General features: G+C 38.8%; 1 protein-coding gene across 5 annotated transcripts in view; it reads right to left on the minus strand.

Annotated features, from left to right (window-relative positions):
- The window catches only part of WDFY3 (WD repeat and FYVE domain containing 3), a 642,313-nt gene that overhangs the window by 84,356 nt on the left and 545,089 nt on the right, over positions 1 to 12,868 (minus strand). For all 5 annotated transcript variants that reach the window (XM_033914678.1, XM_033914667.1, XM_033914648.1 and 2 more), the window contains 2 exons: positions 9,268 to 9,385; positions 7,755 to 7,861 (listed from right to left, as the gene is read on the minus strand). In XM_033914678.1, the coding sequence (XP_033770569.1) occupies positions 7,755 to 7,861; positions 9,268 to 9,385 (225 nt within the window). The remainder of the gene's footprint in view (positions 1 to 7,754; positions 7,862 to 9,267; positions 9,386 to 12,868) is intronic.

Genomic DNA, 12,868 nt, shown 5'->3' on the forward strand with positions numbered 1-12,868 from the left:
TCTGGTATTATCCGAGGAGAGTCGACCAGACATGAAGCCACATTGATCAGTGTGTATCACTGTGGGTAGTACCGCTTGCAACCGCATTGCCAAGACTTTAGCAAAAATCTTCGTGTCTAAATTAATCAGTGATAGAGGTCTATAGCTCCTTACATCCAAAGGATCCTTTTCTGGCTTCAGTAGAACTATTATTGTGGCTTCAGTGAATGTTCCTCTGATATCTCCAGTAGCAATGAGGTAATCGAAAAATTTCAATAAAGTCGGAATCAACAGATCTTGAAATGCGAGGTAAAACTCAACTGTGAGACCATCAGGTCCAGGAGCTTTCTTTGTAGCCATTGAAAGTAAGGCTTCTCTTATCTGTGATTCATGCACAGGTGCCGATAACATGTCATTGTCCTTAGATGTAATAGTAGAATGTGGTAAATTAGCTAGAAAAGGCTCAAACAAGAGAGGGTCAGGCACATTAGAAGTGTATAGATCAGTATAAAATTTCCTGAACTGGGAGCAGATGTCATCAGTATTAGTCCAGAGATTGCCCAGATCATCTTTAATAGCTGGAATCGTGGTCCGTTCCGATCTGACCTTCACATACTCAGCAAGTTGATGTCCACATTTATTAACCGTTGAATAGTAATGAGCCGTCTTCATGAATACCTCCTTGGCCGCAGCCGAACTGAGTAGTAAATTATACTCAAAACGTAATTTCCTAAGAGATGACAAGGAGTCTGCATCCCGTAAATGAAGCATGTGATAGTTTTCCGCCTGTTTCAGTTTCTTTTGTAAAGTAGATTCTTGATCAGTGAGAAGTTTTTTCCGACGTGCCGTGTAGGAAATGATCATACCTCGTATGAAGGCTTTGAAACAGTCCCAGGTAGTTACCCAAGAGGTATCCTCCGGATTATTTAATTCAAAGAAATTTGAGATGTGACTCCGAATTTCAAGCAAAAAAGTGTCGTCGGTCACCAGATTAGAATTGAATCTCCATGCGCCTTTGTTGATGGGAGTGCCCAGATCTTGGAGAGTAAGGAGTATGGGTGCATGGTCCAATACAGCTATCTCACCTATCGTCGCTGTAGTGACTTTCGACATTAGAACATAGCTGATCAAAAAGAAATCTATTCTAGAATAAGATGCATGAGGTGCAGAGAAAAAAGTGTAGTCCGTGTCTGACTGATGCAAGGTCCTCCAGGGATCTCCCAACTTAAACTGAGTCTGTAGGTCTTGAAGTTTGAACCACGATCTAGATTTCCGGTAGGGCACAGTAGATTTTCGGTCTATAAGCGGATTCAGTATTAAATTGAAGTCGCCGCCTATGATAACACGGGAATCTCCAACCGATGTGATCTCAGTAGCCAAAGCATCAAAGAAAGCAGGGCAGTCTACATTAGGTGCATAGATGTTGAATATGGAAATAAAATCTCCATTGAGTTTAAGATGAACTCTGAGCCTCCTGCCTTCCATATCAGCAGCGTGAGATAAGATGGCAAAATCTGGTCTTCGGCGAATAAAGGTAGCTACTCCACCCTTTTTGTTGACTGCAGCCGAGTATAAAACAGGATAGCACCACTTCAGTGTGAGTTTGGAGGATTCCAACGAGGTCAAGTGAGTTTCCTGTAGTAGAATGACATCAGGTGTAAATTTTTCAACATAACGTAATATTTTGGTCTTTTTCACCGGATTGTTGAGCCCCTTGACATTAAGAGAAAGACATGTTATAGACATGATGCAAGAGGATAAAGATTAGGCATATCAAAGCATGAAATAATGATCCCTATTACAATGATTGAAGCATACAGTGCAGCAACAACAATCTGTTTGTGAATGAGAGCAAGAAAAATACAGACTGTAATGAACATCATGTTAGCAACAGCTAACAATGCCCTATGGGGGTAATGGTCTGCACTAACAGCCCAGAACAAGAGATCCACAGAGGAAAAAAAACACACAGTGATAGTAAAAATCATCAAGGTGATATGTTAGACAAGCCAGAGTATAACAAATATTCCTGTCATGTAACAACACAGTATAAAGGCAGTGAGACATGAGGTACAAAAGAACATGTGAATAGAACAGATAGCATGGAGTATCAAAACACCACACAACAGCAAGATCAGGTTTTATCAATAGCAGATGGCTTCTCAGATTCAATGAATTCTGCCAACTCTGTTGGATTGGCAAAATCTGTTGTTTTGTTCTTTAGAGTGACTCTCATGCGCGCCGGAAACAGGATACCAAACTTGGCTCCCAGATCTTTCAATGCAGGTCTGTATGCTAAAAGTTGTTTTCTTCGTTTTGCTGTTTCTGGTGATAGATCCGGAACAAAAAGCAACTTACTGCCTTCAAACACGATTGGGCCATGTAGCTTGGCATGCTGCATTATCAGCATGGTCTGAGCATGGCGGACCATAGAGGCCACAATCGGGCGCGGGTAGCGGGTGGGGTGGCTGCGTTGATGCGGTACCCGGAATACGTTGTCAAAATCCAGCTTAGTTGATTCAGGCAGCTTCAGTATTTGCGGCAGGAGAGCACCTAGAAATTCGCTCAGGTCGCACGATTCACGGCCTTCCGTAAGGCCAAGGAGACGAAATCCGTTGCGTCTCGCCCTGTTGTTCGCGTCCTCCAACGCACGTTCAAGATGTGCAGTGCGTGAGGCCTGGCGGCGCAAGAGTTTAAGAGATTCATCTGTGGCTGAAGCTTTGTTTTCCAGAACTTCAATTCTGGTAAGTGCTTTAGCGAATTCACCGTTTAGATTTGCGATATCGGTTTTCATCTCGGCAATATCCCGATTGGTGTCAGTTAGCAGATCTTTAATGCCTCGAAGCTCTTCCAAAATGGAGGCCTGCTCGTCTTCAGGTTTGCCAGGATTATTTTTATTAGGAGAAACCGGCTCCACACTTTTGCGTTTGCCCGGCTTCGATGTAGCCATAATAACGATCAAAATTTGATAAAAATAATAAACAAATTTGAAGGAAAAGCACGATGATTTTCGAGTTGTAGCTTATTTTCCTCAGGAGCTCTTTCCCTAGGCTGCCATATGTGCTAGAGCTCACTAGCGCCCCCCGAGCATTGAAAGTTTTTAATATTTTAATTCTCCCTTCCATCAACTTCTAGGAAGTAGAACATTCATACATACATAACATCATACACTCCTGCAATCTCCTCCACAGGAAAGAAGCTCTGGCCCAAAAAACACACTGCACACTATTTTTCAGAACCCCTCGATTACATTTCCTTTCAGCAATACTATCAATTGGTATTTTTACTTATCCATATTCTGAAGTTAAATACTGAATCTATATATCCTTCCTATATATAACTTCTTACTTATTATCTGTCAACTTTTATATTCTTTCTTGTTTATCTTCCTATATTTCTTATCTTCTGACAACCTTTAAGCTTAGGTGTTAATTTATCTTAATAATTCCAATATAGAATGTGTATCCTCCTCAAAACTCTAACAGAAAGATCGTTGAAGTGAATTTTTGAACAGATTTAAAAACATTCCATATCGTTAATACAGAAAAAATATTATTATTATTTAGTTTTTTTTCCCTACAATAACCCAAAAAATACTAATTAGGAAAACCAATTTTGTAATAAAGAGAAAAAACTAAGGTGACATTGGCAGTTCTTGATTTTGTATAAATTTTTGCAGCTCTTCTGAATTATCAAAAGTTAAAGTTTTATTAGCAATAGTTACTTTCATATTTGCTGGGTATACTAAACCAAACTTTGCTCCCAACTCTCGTAATTGTGGTCTTAAATCCAACAACTTCTTTCTTTTAATCGCAGTGCTTTTTGCAAAATCCAGAACAAAATGAATATAGGCATCTTGATATTTTAATCCCTTATTTTGCTTTGCCAGTTGAAATATTTCTATAACCTGTTGGTGTCGCAACAACTTAAAGATCAGTGGCCTCGGACTTTTCTGATCTTTTTGTTGGCACTCTATGTGCCCTTTCTACCTCTATGGGAAATTTAGTTTTTAGCGGAAGTAATTTTGGTAATAAGTTTTCGATGAAGACAACCGGATTTCCTTTTTCTGCTTCTTCCGGCAGACCAATCAAACGCACATTGCTCCTTCTTTCACGATTCGAGCAATCCTCCAGCTTTTTAGTAAGTATTTCAATTTTTTTTTATCAATTTTGTTGTTATATATTTCCTCTTCCACTGTTAACATTCTTTCTTCTAAGTTATTGGATTTTATCTCTATTAGATCCATCTTCTTATTTAATGTTTAAACATCATCCGTTAAGTCGGTAACTTTTTTAGTGAGAATTGAAAGCATTTCTTTGATTTCTTTCAATTCTTTCATTACCTCCAGACCTCCCATTTTTAATCCCATCTCTTGTTCTGGCTTCGCTCTCTTGCTGCTACCCGAGACCGCAAAATCATTTTTGTTTTGTTTTCCTGACGCCATCGCTTTTTTTTTCTTTATTTATCATAAAATAAATCTAAAATCTTCAGTTTTTTTGCGACTTTTAGCTCTTTCAAGGACTTTTTATACGGAGCTCTCCTGTTAGCCGACCTTCCTCATGCGTGTCCAAGCCACGCCCCATCCCTACAGTTTCTGATATGCAGCATTTAAGGGTCGAAAGAACAACTGTTTTAACAACAGTGTTCATAGGCTGATATTACTCATTAATTTTGAGCTTATCACAAAGATACTGACAATTATGTACAGTGGCTAACTTGTTGCCAGATATATCTGAACCAGGTGGGCTTTGTCCAGAATTGGCAAGCAGTGTGGTAGGTCTTGCAGCTATGGGCCACATAGCCACATTCGAGATTCCAGCTCTGTTGGTTAGCTTAGATGACAAAAAACATTCAATTGTGTACATTAGGAATTCTTATTTCAGTTCTTAGTTAAATATGGACTTCAGGGCCCTTTTTGGATATGGTTAAAAAATTATATACAAACCCCACTTTAGCGGTATGGGTAAATGGTTTTACTTCTGAGTTCTTCCCTCTAAGGAGGGAAACTTGTCAGGGATATCCCCTTTCCTTACTTTTATTTATACTTTCCTTAGAACCTTTACTTATTAGTTTGAGGGCAGATGAAGGTATCAAGGGATTGTGAGTTGGGGAGGAAGAGGTGAGGTACCTGGCATTTAATGATAACGTGCTCTTAGTAGTAACACAGCCCAGAAACTCTTCAGGCAGTTACTTCTATCAAAATTTTAGGCGTCATATTTGATCAAAGACTGTCTTATCACGATCATATCAACAGCATAGTTATATCAACATTTTTTAAGATTACGGCAAATTCGTTCAATTTAAGTTCTTCGACGCAGCCTCATTCTGACTACTGGTGCAAGCCTCAATTTTAAGCTTACTCGACTATTGTAATATCATTTATCTGGGGTCTCTCAAGAAAACCATTCAAAGACTCCGAATCATACAAAATTCAGCAGTGCGACTGATCTTTAATATAAAAAAATGGGACCGCATAACCCCCTACTACCAAAAACTCCACTGGCTGCCCCTAGAAGCAAGAGTGCTGTTCAAATTTGCCTGCCTTTGTTTCAAATCCATTCTGGGTTTGGCCCCCCTATACCCGGTCGCCCATTTTAAATTGGACTATTCCACCAGACCAAAACGCAGAATACAAATATTTAACCACCCAATAACAAAAAACTGCGGTACAAAAGATTCCTTGACAGAACTCTTGCTTTCCAAGCAAATCAACAGACCGACTGGCTAGGTAATCTAATCAAGCACTCCTCATCCTATCTTAACTTCAGAAAACTAGTTAAAACCAACCTGTTTAACCGATTTGTAACCAGGAACTCTTAAAGTCTTTCCCCTGTATTCTACTCACTTATACTTTCACTCTAGTTCTCTTCCTCCCCACAAATATGCATGTATTCAATGACATCATTGTTATACCAAGAATTCATTGTATTCAAGAACTTCATTGTTATTTCTTCGCTGACTGTCCAGCTCTTCTTATTGTAAACCGCCTCAAACCACTTTGGCCCTGGCAGTATATAAAAATAAAATTATTTATATTATTTAAGGGTATTGCTCAAAAAGAGATTAGGCATTTACAGCTAATTCAAAATGCTAATATGTTTGTTATCACTTAAGGCTCAGCTCTATAAGTCTCCAGCTTTCATTGATAGGATTCTAATTCCCTACGCCTCCACTAGAATACTTCGGTCTAATGACCAACATTTGCTAATTGTTCCATCACTTAAAACTATTAATACACGAAGATAATACATTTTTTCAGTCGTATCCCCCCAATTGTGGAATTCCTTGCCAATCTACTTAAGGGAAGAAAGAAATATTGATAGATTTAAGAGTCAGTTGAAATGCTTTCTTTTTAAAGATGCTTTTGACTGCTAGACATCGCAAAAACAAAAAAACAAACCAAAAACCTCTCCTTTGTAAATTTCCTTGATTGTCTCATTTGCCTCCAATTATTGTATTTCTATCCCACTTCGCGTACTGGACCTGTTTGTCTTGTAAGTTATGAATTTGCTATATGAATTTTTTTTTCCGTATATACTGTTATAAACTGTTTTTAGAATTGGCCATCACTTGAATATATAATTAGGCGATCAATCAAATTTTAAATAAACTTGAAACTTTGCTGAGAGTGTTACAATTGATACAGGAAATGGAGCAGTGTCTGATCTGGCACTCAATTTGGACAAGTCTGAGGCCCTTCTATTGTGTGGTTATTCTTATGAGATTTAAGTGATGTGTTTCCGTTGAAAAAGGTGGAGGATAAACATAAATACTTGGCAATTGACCAAAAATGTGGCAGATGTATATTTTGCAAATTTTACTGTTCTATTGAAAATAATCAGTGGATGTACTAATATTGTAGACTAAAATGTCATTGAGTTTGCAGGGATGTACAGTGCTTTACAAGATGGTTCTGTTCTCATGGAGGCTCTACATGCTGCAGGTATGATTCTTCTAATGGCAAGTATTCAATGGCTCAAAGGAGCTTTCCTCAACTGGAAATGGATAACATTGAGATCCCATGACACTGTGGGAGTCTTAATGGGAGTTTTCATAAGTAGCAAACCCAGCATAAAGCAAACTATTACAGCTGTATAGAGATGGGTGTACCTTCTACCCAATGATGAGCTCCAATTGCACTAAAGTTTACCCTTCCAAAGTTTGCCTTTAAACCTGTGGACAAATGTAGAAGGTATTTGAGTAATTTTTGTATAGAACAAATGTCATATCGAATGACAAACTTCTTCCATTTACACCCATATGCTCTCTTAGAGGGATTTTTCTTGACTGCTAGCAAGACCCAAGAAACACTGTCAGATAAGTTCAGGGCAGGTAATGTCAAACATTCAACCTGAAAGCTTTGAAGGCTAGGGAATCTATGTTGGGATGAAAGTGCGTGCCCTGCTCTCGTGTGATCAGAGTTGGAAAACACTCCAGTTTCATAGGACTTCTGATGGAAAGATCCAACAGAAGTGGGAACAGAAAACATTCCATAACATCCAAAGAACTGCAGGCCTCTCTAGCCTCAGCCAAGGTCAGTGTTCATGACTTCACAATAAGTAAAAGACAGCAAAATGTGATTCATGGCAGAATAACAAGGCATAAACCTAACATCAGTGCCTATCTCATATTTGCAAAAATATTATTGGTTGACCCCAGAGCCTTTTGGGATAGTTTCCTTGGACAGATGTATCAAAAGTCAAACTATGTGAATGGGACATAACGTAATTACATTAGAGTGGGTGCAAACCAAATAAATGCTGGGTAGCTCTTACCTGTAACCTTAAGAAAATTTGTGTAAATGGCTCCATGCGAACGAGGTAGGAGGCTACTATCATGGCAGAGGAATAATGGGTGCCATAATGATAAGCTGGAGTTTCTCCTGAAAAAGAATATTAAGGTCAGTAGGAACAAAGCATGTACTGTGCTCGATATTGGAACTCCAATACTGAACTCCAATAGCCAGAAGTTATGTTGCCCTTTTGACATGTAGCCATAAACAAAAACACTCTTCAGAATTTTCTTCTAACTAGGCAGGCCTTCTGGCTCATTTGGTAAGTGCTGCGCATTGCTAGGCGGAAGGACCTCAGTTGAAATTCCCAGGTGGAACTTCCACTCCTTAGGTCAGCTGTGGATAAGTGTAGGCATTCCTGGGGCTGAGAATGGGTGGAATCAGGGTAATCAGCACTTATGCCTGTATTGTATAAAATACTAAGCATTGATGCTTATTATTTGGAGAAAGCTAATGTGATACAAATGGAGGACAATTAAATTCTATACTTTGTCTTTCAAATGGAGATCCATCTATAGCTAAATATAGAACCATGGTGCTTAATATGTGAATGGTGGATGATGGAAACATCTGGTTACAGGTTGAGAAAGTAAAGACAAGTTCAAATATGGAAATGAAAAGAGCCATATCAGTTGCTGGACAAGAAGGGCCGGATTCTGCAAACGGTGGTTATCGGTGGCTATCTTCAAAATTGCTGCCAATTACATGTCAATCATGCAATGGCACCATTTGGAGAATTGCAGCTATGTGAAAAGTAGGTGCCGGAAATGTAGGCCAGGGTTTAAAGGTCTACATTTCTGGCATCTATGTTCCAAAAGAATTGCGTCTATAGAAGCGCCTAAGGCCACTTCCGGTATTAACCATGCCTACAGTGGCCATAGGTGCCCTTAGGTGCCTCTTTAGATGGGACAAAGGTGCCATTTTTGGAGGCACCCAAGGACACCTCCATTTTTTAAAATGACATTTTATTTGTTTTTTAATCGGCGCTGTCAATTACTGCACCGATTGAACAAATTAAAACAATTAAGTTAGTAGTAGGGCACCTACCAACACCTAATGGCACAGTTTTGAGAATTTGCTCCAAAATGTTCAAATCTGAACTCTAGGCTATCCAAATAATTTTCAGTTGACAAGAGAGAACATTTTCTATCATGTCATTTGATAGGAACAGCATCGTTTGAAGAAAAGCAAATATAAAATGATGTCAGATTAGAATACCGTTAAAACTGTGACATCCTGTGTTTACACTGCATATAGAGTGTTGCATCCCCATAATGAAACCTCTATGCACTTTTGTTAAGTAGTGAAAAGTACATGCACTCACTTGAGCAGCATAACCACCAATTTGGATATTGTCCTCTAAAATTTAGAAATGTTATTTTGCAATTCTTTCAGAAAAAGCAATTAGCATCTTTATGTTCTTCCCTATTTACAAAGAATTATGCAGATACACTGTAGCAATCTAGCATTACTATGGGCCATTGATAGCAACTTACCATTGGGATCTTCCCAGTCTTTGTATCGCTTCTTATATTGAGCCAATCTGTCATCAGTCTGTGCTCCCATTGGTTTAGCCAGGTTTCTAAATGTCTTGGGGTTAGTGAGATCCAGCTCCTAATAGAAAACAGACCAATAAAGTTCTTGAAAGTGAATGTGTATAATACAATATAAAACATGATCATCATCAAGAAGTCACATGAGCAGGACGATCCAACCTTTAGGTTCCAGTGAGCTGCCCATTCATTGTAACTAACTCCTTTTTTGATGTCCTTGGCTCACCTGGTTCTTACAAAAAAATATTGTCGTTTTGATAATGATTTTTTTCATACAAGTACATGGTATTGCCATGGGGACTATTGAGGCTCCAAGTATGGCCAACTTATATGTTGCCAATTTTGAGAAGGAATTATTATACCCTACGCATCAGTTTGCTTCAGTAAAATTGTGGTTTTGTTTCATTGTTCATTGGGGGAACAAAGTAGGTTCCTTCCCAGTTAACATATCCCTTTTCAAGGCTTTGTTTCATTGATGACATATTCATGATCTGGACAGAGACCAAGCAGGAATTTAAATCTTTTTTGCAGTAGTTAAATATCTTCAACTCTCATCTAAAGTTCATAAAGTTCACTATGGTCCACAGTCATTCTAAAATTTCCTTTTTGGATACATCAGTCCAGGACATTGAGAAGAACAATTATTAAACTTACAAGACTGTCATCTTTGCAAACTACGCTCTGCTCTACCTATAGGGCAATTCCAATCAGATGTACAGTATATGTTCATCAGTTTCTGAATTTAAACAGAAGGCTAAGATTCTTAAACAATGTTTTGTTGTGAGAGGGTACCCTCCCTAAAACTGTACAGAGAACATATTTGAGAACCCTTTATGCTAACCCAGATCTTTTGCTATTAGACAAACCTCAAGAACCAATGCATAAACAAGTACGTGTTTTAACATATTCTACATTAATTCCAGCTATTGCTCAGAATATCCATACATAAAATCATATTCTATAACGTCATGTGGTTTTCAAGGAATCCATGTGTGGCGATTAATTGATCTTCTCAAAATCTCATTTGGATCCATTGGTCCAATCTTCTCAAGATGGACATTGTAGTGTCTTCTCTAATTCCCTATGCTATACTGAGTGGCGACACTCTCATTCAAGTATACAAGTTGTCATCTTCTATTTCATGTGAATCTGACTTCATACTGCATGTGGCGATAACATAACATAAGAAACGGTCTTTTTAACTTTCCATCAGTAAAGGATTGTCACTATTAAAAACACCATCAGCATCTCTTCTCTTACCAGGCAGCCCTTTGGGATAGGGATTTGAAACCTCTGCTATTAAGTTCGGTATCATATTGCCATTTCAGGAAGCAATTGAAGACATTTAATCAATTTCTGTTTTATTTGGTATGGGGTTTTTTTCTAACCTTTTGTTAACCACATAGAACTTACTGACTATGTGGTATAGAAATTGTTTCTTATGTATGTTATCTGTCACTGTAACAAAATTTATGTTGGCTGTTCCAACAGATTGGTTAAACTTGGCTTTATTCCATCCAATATTCAGTGCTATTTAAACGGCCAGGAACAGCTAAAGAGCACTTAGCTGGCTAAGCACTAATATGCAGCACAAGATGTCTCTGAATATTAGTTCGTAGCGGCTAACCAGCTATCTGCAAAATTTAAAGTGCAAGCTGGCTATGTTAAGAGGCCAAATCAGCTTATGAAAATAGCTGGTCTATTTTTGCCCACTATAAACTTAGCCAGCCAGCGCTGAATATCGACTTAGCCGACTAAGTTTATTGCGGCCAAAACTAAGCCATATATTCAATGCCAGTCACCAGAAATGGCCCAGCACTGAATATCTGGACTCAGCTGGGCTAACTCTCACTGCCTGAATATTGGCAAAATTGAACATAGGTGTCGTATTTACACAGGTTCTGTAAACTCTCTGATGGTCCCTCATCACCTACAGATATCAAATTTATGTCCTTTAACTCTTTCATGTATGATGCCCGGTTCACATGGTGGTTGGGCAACCAAAGGACTGATCACAGTGTGTGCTGCCGCAGCCTGTAATGAGACTGTTAATTGGCAAAATACATATTAATTGAATTGCTTGAGCTGAAGTGCTCTATTGCCGGCTGCACTATGGATGAACTATGGGCTCCTTTTATCAAGCCGCACTAGCGGTTAACGCGCGTAATAGCACGCATTAAACCGCTGGCCGCACTAGCCGTTACTGCCTCCTCTTGAGCAGGCGGTAGTTTTTAGCCAGCGCGGGGGTTAGTGCGTGATGAAAAGTCGCACGCGTTAACCCTGCTAGCGCAGCTTGATAAAAGGAGCCCTATGTCCCAACAGAGTGAGCTTATTAACATACCACCAAACACCTTTCTCTATGGTTTATCTATGAAACAGTCTGGCAAATGCCATCTTTTGCCTCTGTCTTTTGGAGGTATGACTGCCATGCAACATTGATAATGCATTTAAATATATACTTAAGATCAAATATTTAGAAGCACTTATTCAGACAGCAGCACCTACTGCCCAAATAAGGGTCGCTGGCTAGGTCTATTCAGTAATTTTTAGTGGTATGATATAAACAGTGCTTCTGAACACAATTATAATAGCACGCATTAAACCGCCGGCCGCACTAGCCGCTACTGCTCAGATAGCACATGGATGGTCTCAAGAATTATCCAGACAGTGGTGATATCTGGATAACTTAGGACAGCAAAGAAGCTGCCCCAACTTATCTAGGTAACTGACTGCATGTCACTGCTATCTGTATAACACATGCAGTTGCCACACTATATGGATGGTGACACACAGCCAACATTTAAAAAAAGTGCTGACTGTGGCAGCTAATATTGGCTCATTTAATGTTTATTGCACATTCACATGGATGCTGCATACCATGCTTTAAAATGCATTGTCCAGGATGCACAGAAATGTATGTTTTATACAGTAGAGTCTCTGTTAACCGGAATTCAAGCATCCAGAACTTTCAAGCAATCAGCAAAAACACCAAATCAAAGAAATACTGTAATTTGCTATAGTTGTCCTTTATCTTTATCTTCCGTTGTTTTTCACCCACACATCCAGGGGTGGGTGGGAGCGGGAGGGGGGTATATCTTTTGTTTTGGTATTATTCCTGATGGTAATGATGGACGGGGGAGGGAATTTTTATCTTTTGTATAGATACTGATTGATTATAAGTGCTTGGTTGATTTTCATTATTTGTATATAAATTGTATTGCACTTTTTGTTGGAATTAAGAACTAAATAAAGTTCAAAAAAAAAAAAAGAAATACTGTGATACTTTAAATAAAAATGAAAATAAAATCAATTTCTGGCGGAAATTTAAGTGTGCCTCACCTGAGTATGCCCATGCTTTGCCTACCACATGTCAGGTAGTTTGTATGGAACAGTTTATGGTATGGCATAGTATGGGGTATACTATTACTTAGACCTATTTTTATAGTAACTTTCAAGCAACCAGAAACTACATTTATCCAGCATCTATCAATCTCTATGGGTGCCGGTTAACTGAGAGTCTACTATATTCATGCTAGCTTCTGGA

Source organism: Geotrypetes seraphini, chromosome 1 (genome assembly GCF_902459505.1).
Source record: "Geotrypetes seraphini chromosome 1, aGeoSer1.1, whole genome shotgun sequence".
Lineage (NCBI taxonomy): Eukaryota > Metazoa > Chordata > Amphibia > Gymnophiona > Dermophiidae > Geotrypetes > Geotrypetes seraphini.